Genomic DNA, 14,024 nt, shown 5'->3' with positions numbered 1-14,024 from the left:
ATTTCCCTTTTACCCTCAAATGTTTTTGGCAGTCCATTTAAATAGATGAATATCTTACTAGTTAATTACAGCTTTCCATTACATCATTATACATGTAGTATATAACCCATTTACGACTTTTTTTTTAGATATAACTTTCCATCCAAATTCAATCATATCTATACAACTTACAACATTATCTAATTGTCTCATAACAGCTTCAAACTCTAGTTCTCCTGTCTTCCATTTCCTGCCTCCTGTGTCTACACCACCACCACCTTGGCTTCCAACCTGGAACGTTCTCTTTTTTATTTCTTCACTAACTAAAATGAGGTTATCCACTCCAGCTGGGACTGCCTTTGTCTAATAAAAATTACAAAAGTTAACAAAATTATTACACTAAAAAGAGTATCATCTTTTTTTGTTTTCTTTACTTGTAAAAAAAGGTAAGCTACATGTTATTTAATCTAAATGAAACATTCGGTAACAATCCTACACTTAATATATTTCACTTTACTCTGCTATCTATATACATTTCACTAATATGAATTCAAGTACCAATATACACAAAAATGCAAGCGAATCAGATTTTGTCTTTTGCACATGCTATAGCTTGCAATTGCAGTTAATAATCAATTTACAATTCCACATTTGTCTTAAGTTAAGTATTTCAAATCTGATTGGAATACAGATTGTGTCCAGACCTCACTCGTGAAAATCCAGCACCATTCTGTTCTCCCTTTTGTCAAGATTCATAATTTGTAGTGGACAATGGTGATGAATATACAATACTATTATCACAACTTATTTAATATATAAAAATAAAACAATCATTTCAGTATTAATAACATCTCCAAACTTGCTTTCTTGATCTAAATATGGCATTTATCGGAAGAACAGGGCTAGGGTTTTCCTGTTATTTTGAACAGACCTTTGCTAAACGAATTATATGAGATATATAACCACATTACTGTCATTATGTTTTTTCCTATGAACATGATTCATGAATTCAATTGGTATTCTTTTTCAATTAAATTAAATGTCCATGTGAACAAGGCATTTTTATCTAAAGTCTTAGTAATATTATTGTACCTGTGTCAGACAAGCAGACATGACATTAACTGCATAATGGTAGGCTTCCTCTACTGTAGAACCACACGTTACTACACCATGATTTCTTAAAAACATAACCTGCAACACAAAATATATAGTAACCAATGAAACATAAATTGAAGTAAATTTTTTACTTTAGAGTTATATACTCATCAGGTTGCATGATAACCTTGATAAAGTTTGGTAACTATGTGCTGTTCAGTTGAATTCATGTTCATGTTTAGTGCTTGCTTCTTTTTTTCATAATTGAATATACTTCAAATTGAAGCACAAAAAATATTAAACATGTTTGCCTTTATAGGTCTCTCTTGAATTCTATTTTAGAAGTCAATAACTTCTGAATTAACCTTCACTATGATAGCTCATTTCAGAAATCCTAAGAAGCATAAACAGATGTGGAGCAATTTCATAGAAAGAGCTATACAGAAATCAAAACTTTTGTTTAAAGGAAAATTTAAATCTACTAGCCAACTGTTATCAAATGAAATTTATATCAATAGAAAACACTTGTAATGTCTGGTTTTTTGTTGTTGTTGTTGTTAAAACTATGATAGACCAGTAGCAATACTAAGTTATATAACCCTTTAATATGCACAATTAGTATATTCTCTTCCGACGAGTTGTTTCAAATCTGATTAAACTTTTATTTCATACTAACTCTTACATTCTAATTCAAACTTTAAATTCTTGAGCATCTGATTGACAAGGAAAATGTAACAGAAACAATTCAGGTGAAATTTTTGTATGTAAACATTTAAACTGTTTATATAATTTTTTTTAAATATTTGTGCTGTTTTTCATTTTTCATGTTGGTATGATGAAATGATAGTCCAATATGTCTCCCCATTCACGTATTTCATTTCAGACTTGAATAATATATCAACTAATTGAAACTACCCTTGCAGCTGTATATTTATAAACCTGGTCCTGAATATTACAGCATCATGTCTCAAATGTAAGGCACCTTTCTTTTGCTATGAGAAAGTACCTATTTCTATCATCACACTACAGTGATGTTATGGTATATATATATATACAATATTAGGTCAATGTCTGGAAAATATAACTTTTTTGTATAAGATTGAGAAACTGGGGAAGAGTGAGGTTCTTCCAAGCCCTTCCCTAGTTTTGTGCCGAGTACAAAAAAGTTTTATTTTTATGACATTGACCTAATATTGTTTTTATACTGCAACTTACTTAAATACATTGATAGCTTTTTAAATCAATACACAAATATCAAACTTGTTTGCATCCCTTATAGGACCCCTGATTGTGGAGAAAGTGTTCATTGATGAAATTGACTTTATACAAATATAGCTATGTTACTATATTTAGGAACTAAACACAGGTAGTTGCAGTATAAAATATTTTATTTGACATCTAAATCACAAATGTATAATTATAACTGAAATATGTTGTATAAATATGACTGCCTTATTTAAATAACATAATAAAATATGATTGTGATTCGTACCTTATTAGTTGGTCCTAGACTGCGTTGTAATGCATCCCGTTCTTCTTGATCTACTAGAATTCCATTATAATCATGAAAACTAACATCTCCTACTATGAGGGATTCTTGTGACAAGGGAAGAAAACCACATTTCATTGTGGAGACCTGTAAAAATAAAAGCATATTTTTCTATGTACATCCATTCAAAGCATATGTTTTTACTGAGCTCACATGGTATCATGTATTGAAAGTACAAAGGTTTTGAATATTCCTGGTGGTTTTTTTCTGCTTGTTTGCATTTGTTTTTTGTTTTTTTCATTTCATAGTCAATGAATTAAAAAATTTGAGAATGATTAGTGATTACCCCAGCATGTACTGTCCCTTAGAAGCAGTTATCAATGAATTACGTAAGTGAAAGATGGGACTGTTTACTCTTTCTACAAGGTAAAAGACCTCAAGTTGTTATTTCAAATATTCTCAAACTGCTAAAAGTAATACTTTTGAGCACTGACCACAAGTAAATAAGGTGAAGATATTACTGCATTGCAAATGTCTAACAGAGGCTTTGTAGAGGCTTTTTTAATGTGCTTTGATTTAACATAGATGTGTATTAATCTGAATAATGTGACCTTTTTTATCTTTATAAAATACCACAACTATTCCAAGATTCTGTAAGCCATTAAGCACATACATTCAAAAGTCTGGTTTTTGGTCAAGTTACTGAAAGGCTGCTCATTTAGATTTCAGTGTATGGTTTTGTAGTGACTAGTTTTGCAGACTTTTGTTTTTTTTCAAAATATTTGTTGCTAGTTTTTTTTCCCATCTTATGTTGTCATCTCAAGATTTATCTTTAATAAAGAAACTTACTGCAACAACTTCAGGTGTATGTAGATGAATAATGCACTTAATGTCCGGCCTAGCCTGATGAATGGCTGAGTGTAATGTAAAACCAGCTTTGTTAATTCCTAATGTTGTTGATCCAGGATCTATTGTTTCTCCCTGCATGTCCACTTTAACTAATGATGATGCCGTCACTTCTGAATACAACACTCCAAATGGATTAATTAAAAAGTGTTCATGTTCTTGGTTAATTCTTGCCTGAAATATCAATTAAGTAAATTATAAACACAACACACTAGCTATTTTTATACAATTTGTGTACAATACATATTACTTTATAAATTGATATATTAACTGATGGCACATACATAAACTTTCACACAAGGCCTTTACAACGGTTAGAGAATTTAAATGCTACTATTTATTTAATATGGTGAGGTCTTAGGTTTAGACCAGAGACATATATTACTTCATATTAAATATAAACAGATTGAACATGCCTAAACTTTCACACTAGGCCATGTACAAAGGCTAGAGGATTTATTTGCTAAGTACTACATGCATTCATCAATTTGATAATGTTTAATGTTTAGACAAGAGACATTACCAATCTCCTATTGCACAATATCTTATGATGATATGATGTACCATAAACGAGTTTTACAAGAGTCACTAGAGGAGCAGTAAACATAAGACACTTCTGGAGCACAAAAAAAATAAATTTGTTTGGTGTATTCCAGTAGCTCTTGATAGTTTTCAATGCAATATTTTTGTTGTTTAATATGTGTCTTTGTTGTTGTTTTTTTGTTTTTTTGTGTGTCCACAGTTTTTTTCCAACTTGGGGAAATGACAATCTATTACAACTACAAGCCCATCCAATTAGTCCAAATGTTTGAAATCTATATAGCTATAGGAAGACGGGTATGAGTGCCAATGAGACAACTCTCCATCCAAGTCACAATTTATAAAAATAAACCATTATAGGTCAAGGTACGATCTTCTACAGTACACTTATTGTTTCTCTAGTAATGCAACTACTATAAATCTATACAGCATCCTGTTTCCTACAATGTCTGTATCCTTTGTCAAACCTGAGGTGTAAAACAAACATTTCCTGGACACAAAATGTGTCCCATTGTATATTTCTAACATACTTTTCCTACCATGTGGTTTTTATACACAACTTACACATAAATTCTTTAAAAATAATTCTTTTTGACAAAAAACATGAAAAGTACAAAAACAGTTTTTTCTTTTAGAAATGCATAATACCAACATAAATATTTCATAGAAAATAGACTGTAACATTCCTTCCCGCAAATGTCCTTATAATCCAATGCAAGAATTCCAGGATGTGTTTTTTTGGTAAGGGTCTAGAGAGGATTTGTTTTCTATACATTATTGATAACAGGTGGATTTTCCTAGTTTAGTACAGCACAAGTGTTATAATTATGGTATAATATTCAACACTTTATCATGCTCTTAAATAACTGCTACTTAATGAAATACGTACACTTATGTGATTATAAATTCCATAACTCCACCCATTCAGATCTACAACTCTGTACAAGGAAGCTACTTTACACCGTAATTGTTTTTCCTGTTTTGTATATTTTGTTGTTTCCATGCCCTTTATATCTGCGATTGGAATGACAGAAGTAACTGAAAGAAGAAATGAGAATCTCATTATAGTTATAGTATACATGTGAAAAGTATGCATAAAACTGTATCAATGCCTTTTAATTTCAGATTTTGCAGTAATTGAAATGTTTTGAATAACTTTTCTGCATCATTATGCACAATCAATAACTTCATTTACTGCACAATTGGAAACAGATATTTTCAATTTCATAGATATTTGCATGCAACAGGTCAGATCTTATTTTAACTTCAATGATAGTCAAAACTGATAGCTGTTGGACTATTGTGCAATGCTATACAAAACTGAATCTCAGGCAAGCTGAGAGGTAACTCTACATCAATTTCATGTTATGATTTTACAGGCAAGTCTACAACGAGCTAATGGGTTAATCTACACCAGTTGCAGATTAAGATTTCAACAGATATCAGTTCTTTTAAATTTTTTGCTAATCTTAAAATACAGTTGCAAGAAAATGTGTGCAAGCTTGGGAGCATTTTCAATTTAAAAAATCTTTACCCATTCAAATTTGAGTAAACAGCTGTCAATTGGCCATTTAATCTTGAACTTTTGATCTATTTTTCTCACATATGTATCATTAAACAAGTCTTTAAGGTAAAAAACTTAAATTTGATCTTTTAAGATTCAGGGTTTATGCTATTGTTTAGCAAATAAGACAATCTTGAAACAACAAATTATAACAAAGTTTGTTGACCAAACACATTTTTTTACTACCTTAATGTAAAAATTGACTTGCTTAATAAAATAAGAGCAACCAAATGAAAACATGTTGACATAATACTACACAATAGAAGTGTGCAACACATGGCAATACATAGTAATGTGGTTCAGTTAAAAATGATTTGTTGGTGGTTAAATGATTCATTTTGAAACAAGGCCATAACTGGTGATACCAGATCAGGATAAAACTCTGGTTTATGTCCCTTGTCTTTATTTATCAATGAAAGAGAGAGAAAGAAATTATAGAAGATCACAAAAAATAGTACTGTTTTTCACACATATTATTATTATGATGGAAGACATCATATCAATTCTAACGGGAGCCCTTATTCAACTTGTGGAATCACATAACATTTACTTGATGTAATAGCACTTCATATCAAAAGAGGTACTTGAACATATAATTTTCTGCATCCTACAAGCTACTGCAGTTTTGCTGTAGAAAAACTGACTATGGATTACTTTTCTTTTAGTTTCGTAATTTGTCTGCATCATAATATTATATTGATTTTTCAATGAAATGGCCATTTAATATCAGAATACATGCTTTATGGCAAATAAATCCCTCCAACAAAATCAAGCTCTAAACTCATAACAGCTCAACTCACGTCCTCTTCCAAAACCACCACTTTGCTGGCTTGATTTGTTGTTTTGGTTGAGTAGATCTGTAATTTGCTGTAGTGCTATTAAGTTGGTGGGGTCATTTCCTTCAGAAATCTGTTCATTTATAATCTCCTCTAACTCTTTACGAAAAGCCTCGCTGTTGAGGACTAGCGACACTCTGGACCTATCCTGCATTTGTTTGACATCCTCCTTGACATCCGCTGGTCTCCTCATCTGACGCTGGTATTCTGGGTCATCAGGATCTGGAAATACAGAAAAAGTAATACATTTATAAATGTTTTAATATCTTTGTCTGTATTATCAAAATGTTGTACATGTATTTACATTCTGCAGTTCCAGTAGTTAGAAACAGTATTGTCATTCTAATTATACAAATGAAACTCAAGTCAACATCTGAAATAATGTCTTTCAGAAACATACTTAGGGATTAAAAGGCATCCTGTCCTTACTATTGACTAGAAAACATCACTTTCTCATGCAACAAAGTTATCATATTAGTTGCTTGGGTGGTTTAATTGTTTTCCCATTAACCTAGACCCAACTTTTTTTTAAATTAAATTTTGAAACTGATTTCTGAGTCAATAGGCAAATTTGCTTTGGTAAAAAACATATCTATGTTAGCTGCTGTTATTGATTTTCTAGTTAATGCCTAGTCATTTTCCACTGTGTCATTTTTTAAGTACAAGGAAACCATGCAAAAATTCTAAGTGTGGATTCATTAATAAACAGTTGTGGATATTGAACTGCATTAAAAATTTCCGAAGGCAAAAAAGGGCAATTATGTTTATTAACCTTGAAAAATCTATTTGGCTTAAAATATATCAACTATTAACTGACAAATTTTATAGTTCATGTTGAGCATTCAATTTTAAGACATAAAAAAATTATATTGTCTTGATAAGGATGTACTTGAATAAGCCAACACCCTTTACGATCCATTAAGTATGTGTTGACTATGTAAAATGTGCATTTTATTTCACACTATTTATAAATGTTGGTGGTTTAAAACCCCTACACCAAAATATGTCATTGCAACATGAGCTTGACAAATCTGAGTAGAACTTTGACACTAAAACAATTGTATAGGAGCATGTCAAACCCTAATCAAGATGGAACATTTCAACAATCAACGGCTATACATAGATTGTTCACAGATATAATAAGTCATTCACAAATTGTTTCTTATGTACAGTATTTAAAGGACTTGTAGGGTAAACAATTATGGAATTTACTATTAAAGTTTTAATTACCTCCATAACTTTATGTAGTATGTAACTTTTGTCACTAGTCTTGTGCACAGAAAGTGTGACAGGTTGTAGACTTAAGCCCTTGTTGTTTTAAATCAAATAATTTGCCACTGATTTGTTGCTTTTCTAATTAAGGAGCACCTTAAAGTAGTAGGACCAAAGTCTAGTACCGGTATGTGATGAAAGAGTCTTGTTGACTTGTGTATGTAATGCTGCAATACCCCTTTTTAATATGCTTACTGAACTTGTCACTATAAAATGTAAGATATCTAAGTAGCCATGTCCTGCATTTTAACACCAAATTTTATTCATGTAGGTAACAATATGAAAGACCCAAATATTAAGATACTCAAGTCCAAAAATACCCCTCAATTATGTTGAGGAAGACTAATTATACATTATGCTCACACTGGTTAAATGCATTCTGGCTTCTAAAACAATTGGTGAGACACAGTGTGTATACCATCAAAAAATATATATATATACCAGAAGGTTAACATTCAAGAAACAAGTCCCACCAACTGAATATATACATATTTATTTACCTTCTGGAACTTCTTCAATTATTCCAATCTTTTCATTCTTCTGTTTCATATTTAAGCATTCACAAAGCTATTTTATGAAAAATTCTCTTAATCCTTTAGAAAAAGGGACAATTATTTTTCACTCTACTGTATTAATGAAATTAAATAATTGGAGATGCAGGACATAGCCACTTAGAAGGCTTGCATTTCAAAGGTGACAAGTTTAATAAACTAACATCAAACACCCCCACAATATATTAAGTTTTGTTACTGACGTTTTCATCTTTAGTATTTCATTTTCAAAGAGAACAGGCAAGTTTTTATTTTATTTCTCATCAGTGATTAAAGGAAACAAGGGCTGACATTGACTCCTAGTATCCATCATATATGATCACAAAGAAATAAGATAAGAATCAATGTATCCTGGACAAAGATGCCCTCACTTGTAAATATGCAGCACATTCAGAATTTTTTCCCAATTTATCAAAGGAGACAGCTTGAGAAAAGTGTAAGTGACTTCACCTTAATTTGATTTTGATCTGGGTTAGGCAGTAATAGGCTGCTGTCTGCTCTATGGTCCGGTTGTTGTCTCTTTGACTCATTCCCTATTTCCATTTTGAATTTTATTGTGTTTAATTATAAGTTTCATAACATTCGTTTCAGGCAAACTAAAGTTAAGAGAACAGAAACCAAATTTGGGACTGACGAACCAACAGACAGACAGACACTCAATGTCCATGTTAATTGCATGATGTCTTATCATTGGATAATTTTACAGAAGTAACAAATGGTCCATTATTTGAGCAAGATCCTTCTAAAGTACCAGTGTTTGCTGTCAGTTTTTGATGGGGTTTCTGTTGCCCTAATCTTTGGTTTTCTGAGTAGTGGTAAAATGTGATTTGTTTCCGTTCTCATTTTTTTTTTTTAGCCATCCTGGTATTGTCTTTTTTTGTACAATAAACTTGATTATGCCCATTATGATCTTTTCTAGTATCGATATGTTTATATATATACATATATTGAAATACATTGTAACGTATTCCCTATCTGTACCCCAATGTTCTCACATTCTTTTTCTATATGCACTAAGCACAAACCGGTTTGTTTTTAATTTTGTTTGGCCTAATTCTGTTTTCAAATCAGATAATTAGGGTACACATTTTACTAGCATGACCTGATTATCTTATATTATATATCTGATTAAAGTCATTATGGATCTTAAGTATCATCTTTGATCTGCATGTTCTATTTATAGATCTGGCAAAGAGAAATGCTTAACATTCTTGTTGGCTTACATTTGTGTAAAACTGCTGTTGTAACATAACTATTATATGTTGAAGGATTTTTAATTATAATGTACAAGGTTTTTTCATCCACCTTAATTAAATCAACAACAATAATATATGGAAACGGTAGAAATATGTATTGATATAAAATCTTTATTACAATTTCATGGTGTATCCATGAAGTACTTATCCAGCCTTTTGAATTAAACAGCTTTCCTATTCACATTTATACTTTTGCAATACATGTATCTCTAATGTGCATACCAAAATATTCCTACTCTTAATAGCATTGTCTAAAAGTGATTTACACTTCTTTAAATCTTTTAAAGAATACAAGTCAACCCCTAAGTTTTAAAAACATATTTGCATTACATCCTTAAATTTGTACAAAAGTACATATATATCTTTTAAATCATAATGATTGAAAGTTGGTATTTATCAGCAACTATTTTATTGCAGCATTTGAAAAATGCATGTTGTGCAGAAATCCCATAAGACACGAGGAAACATTACCTAGTTCAAACAGATCAATACATTAACTCCCCTACACAAGAAAACTATCAGCTTTTTGACAGCTTATCATCTGACTTAACATAAATAGAGATACCAAATATTATAAAATGGCTTTCCAGTGTGTACTTTCAAGCCCTCTCTACAATGCTATCAGATATACATTCCACCTTATTACAACTGACTGTGATAGGTTTAGCAGACCTGACCTTATAACTGACAGAAACCCGAGGTCAAACATTTGATCAGTGCCCTAATCGACTTTTAATGGACAACCACAACAGATAAAAGATGATAAATTTTATCTTTCATGCCTACCTGCATAATAGCATCAAGTGTTAGGTAAATATAAGAACTTTGGCATTATCATTATAAAGTGTTATAAGGCGACGCCCCTTCTCCTACAGAATCATCTATAGAAAAAGTCATTCAAGTGTTCCTAAGTCTGTCTGTAGATTTTTTTTGTACAACATATATTCAATGATGCAGCAATAGTAGAAGTCATTCAATTGAAGTGTTCCTGAGTCTGTATTTGATTTTTATATGTGTATGCAATGATGCAAGCATAAGAATATGACCCATCCTTTATTTCAATTGACTGTCAGTCTCAAGTATTACATGCGTATTGTTATTTCATACCCCACTTATATTTTTAGAAGGAAGACATAAGTTAACCGACTTTCAACTTTAGAAGGTACAACCTTAACCTCAATCAATAAGAATTATGACAGAATATTAAAGTTTTTTCCTTGTAGTTATAACTAACTGATAAATTATCTGTTAACTCTGATGTAACTTGTAGACAAGATCTAACACTTGTAAATTTCAATTTATTTTTATGTCATGATATCTTTTTAATCAACATAATATCTTTTTTAGTGTGTAGGCCCACCTGTATGTAATACTTTGTTGTACTAACTATTTAATAAATTGCTTTTGTAAGTACAACACAAACCCCTTCCTACATTTTTTGAAGTTAGTTTTTTTTTTAAACTTTTGTACATATGTGTATGAAAGATGTCTAACCAATGAACTTCTACTTGCAAATCGCATGAATCTTAAGATTTTATTAAACAAACAATGTTAACCTTGTGTGAGTAACAATTAACTGGTTGAAGTGGTTTTTTATTACAATCGAAAATTTCTGATGTAATATATTTATGTAGATGTAAAATATTTATACAATATACACTTAAGATAAAGTTTATTGATTTACCTATATTGTCTATATACTTCCCAGAGGGGCTGGATGGCCCATTGACCTGAGGGGCAGACATTGTTGCTTCACAGATCACCTACTGGGGCCCTGAAAATAGAAAATACATTTTTTAATTAGTATGAAATAATACATCAATTTGTATCAATGAATATATAACCGTAGGCTAAGACTGCTACATAACTCTCAACTGAAAGAAAACATAACACATTAGGTGAAATCTTTACAACTATTGACATCTTAAAATCTTTAGGCCTGTATCATTCCTCATGAAAAAAACACTTTTGCCAACTTTAATGATAGGTTACATAATATTGTTCAAAAGCTTTAAAATATTAAATGGTTACAGTACTTATATTAAGTAAATGCTTTGGTTTTAGCAATTTTATAGAGAGATGACTCATAAAAAAATATCATTGCATTTGGCAATTATATCTTTGAGAAAGTATTTGGTACTACATATATAAGATACATGTATAACTGCTCCAGATATGAAACACAACTTGGCTACTAAAAAAGTGCCTATTACAAATATACGTTTTTTTATATTTTATTTCTTGATTATTTGTGAAAAGTTAAAAGACAGAGTAAAAAATTTTGAAATTCGGACACGATACCAGAAATATATCACCATTTAAAGTCATCCATAAAGTTCTTATGTCAGATCTAGTGTTTTGCCTAAGAAAATATTTGACAAAAAGTAATAGGCTGGTCTTGAGTAAATCAGTTCAATGTACAACCATGTGTCTTTAAAAACAAAAAACCTGCTGTCAAAGATTTGTACTAGACAGTAGACATTTCACCTTTCTGCTCTCTGGCAAAAAGATATTTAAACAGTTATAAAATATGACCAATAATTGTATTGTATTTTATAACATTTGAGACTGTCTACCGGGTAATCCTTTCTAACAACAGAATTATCCACCCTTCACTTTAAACATTATTTTATAATCATTCAACTTATTTGTTCTAACTTTTTACCTGTGCATTTAAAACACAGAAATAAGTCTCTTTAAAACAAATTAAATTTGGTATACATATGAGAAGTAAAAACTCAATTGCAACATCTTGATCAAAGAGGCTTTGCTTTAAAGTCTTTGAGATATATTCTTTTATTTTAAAGCTACAAACCCATTCATAAATTCTATCAAACATATTTTAATCAATAAAAAGAGTATTACAGATAAAGTTTGAAATCTGCAAGCTTCATTCAATTAGTTATCTGTTTAACTGTTTGGATTTAGTCCAATAACTTTTGATTTGATTTTAGTGGATTCATATACATGTAACCATTAGACCCATGCATGGGGGGAGTCTGATTTCACACATAGAAATGATATTTAATGCATGCACTTATCATTTAAGTGTACTCTCAATCAGAAGCAATGGCTGGCAATTTACACTTGGTGCTTGACATATAATTCTTTGGCAGGTTAAACTTGTACCGGGGTCTTGCCCCCTTTCGTGGGAAAAAATTGGTTAATTATATAGGGAATCATTGAAGCACGACTGGAGCGGGTCCCCCCCTTAGGTCAGTCAGCAACACCCCTCCCCCCCCTTTTTAGGAAAAGTTCTGGATACGCCACTGTGTACTATTTGACATACATTGGATTATGCCCCTATTTCAGTTATTACCAATTTATCTTTATATTTTAGACTTGGCATACCCTTGGTCCTTGTACATATATTAAGATGGTGAGCACATTGTGAGACGCCAAGATTTATTTTAAAGTAACTTCTTCTGAAACTTTTCAAGTGAAACCTTCACATTCCTCCAGGTTTTTTTAGCAGACCAAAGTTCAAAGTCCTCTTTATTGATAAATAATATTGCTACCAAACAGTGAAGCATTGTAACATTTGTGATTACAATGTAACATATAATTATGTTGTGAATCAATATCATCTTGTGTATTTTTCACTGATGTAAACCATGTGATTTGGAGCAGATTATAGCAGCATTATTATTCATATGAATTCCCATGATATCTAGCTAAAGTAATGCTGATTAGCTCTACAACAAAACCAACTTCTGTAGAATTTTACTTTTGCATTAGTGTTTCTTTGAAGGCTTTGTTGATATCTAACATGAAACAACATTGTGTTTAATTTTCAGAAATAAGTATCATATTTTGTTTTGGGCTCTGTTTGTATTTGTATATAGAATCTGTTCTTTGTTTTCATGTATTGTAACTGTACATTAGTAGCAATTTAATAAGATAGCAAGCAGCTAAAAAAACAATTTTTTTTTTGGTACAGTATAAGTCTTTGTATGATGCACATTGGTCTGATGCTGAAAAAAGCTTGAAGTTTTGACTTGTTAAATAGATTACTATAAACCACAGATCCAAAGACCTTCAATTTTTTACATGTAAACTCTTCCATATTCTATTTTAAGTTAGGTCATTTACAGACCTGCAAGACCTTTTAAAACATTATTGGGCCAATTTGCAAAATATTGATTTCTTAAAGCTTAAAAGGTTCACTTTTTATACATTTAATTTGTGAATTCAATGCTTTTAACCTCCAAATTACTATCTTTATGAGTTGTACATGAATGAATTGATATGCTAAGAAATAGTTTTAGTTTATACAAAGCTTTATACAAGATTAACATATTGCTATTTCCCACAATTTAATGATTATAATGACTGGCCTAATCAACAGTATTAAATACAAGACATCAATTTCATCTTCAAAGAAAATATACCCTATAATCTTTCAGTAAACAAATGACATCATGCCAGTCTAAAACTTGACCTTGCCAAGCAGGTAAATACCACTTGTAAAAATAAACATAGCACAAAATAATATATTGCTTTTTTAAAACCCTAAAGTTATCACCTTTATCTGAC

At 30.9% G+C, this 14,024-nt stretch overlaps 2 protein-coding genes across 25 annotated transcripts in view; both read right to left on the bottom strand.

Annotated features, from left to right (window-relative positions):
- Positions 1–14,024, bottom strand: part of LOC134715564 (leucine zipper putative tumor suppressor 2 homolog) — a 456,927-nt gene that overhangs the window by 264,194 nt on the left and 178,709 nt on the right. The window lies entirely within an intron of this gene.
- The window catches only part of LOC134715563 (gamma-adducin-like), a 50,601-nt gene that overhangs the window by 19,388 nt on the left and 17,189 nt on the right, over positions 1–14,024 (bottom strand). For all 21 annotated transcript variants that reach the window (XM_063577816.1, XM_063577809.1, XM_063577814.1 and 18 more), the window contains 7 exons: positions 11,173–11,262; positions 6,374–6,631; positions 4,899–5,047; positions 3,413–3,643; positions 2,567–2,710; positions 1,072–1,170; positions 172–342 (listed from right to left, as the gene is read on the bottom strand). In XM_063577816.1, coding sequence (XP_063433886.1) covers positions 172–342; positions 1,072–1,170; positions 2,567–2,710; positions 3,413–3,643; positions 4,899–5,047; positions 6,374–6,631; positions 11,173–11,233 — 1,113 coding nt within the window. In that variant the 5' untranslated portion in view covers positions 11,234–11,262. The remainder of the gene's footprint in view (positions 1–171; positions 343–1,071; positions 1,171–2,566; positions 2,711–3,412; positions 3,644–4,898; positions 5,048–6,373; positions 6,632–11,172; positions 11,263–14,024) is intronic.

The sequence above is a fragment of the Mytilus trossulus genome, chromosome 4 (genome assembly GCF_036588685.1).
Source record: "Mytilus trossulus isolate FHL-02 chromosome 4, PNRI_Mtr1.1.1.hap1, whole genome shotgun sequence".
Lineage (NCBI taxonomy): Eukaryota > Metazoa > Mollusca > Bivalvia > Mytilida > Mytilidae > Mytilus > Mytilus trossulus.
The sequence above is the reverse complement of the archived record's forward strand: the minus strand, read 5'-3'. Positions and strand labels throughout refer to the sequence as shown.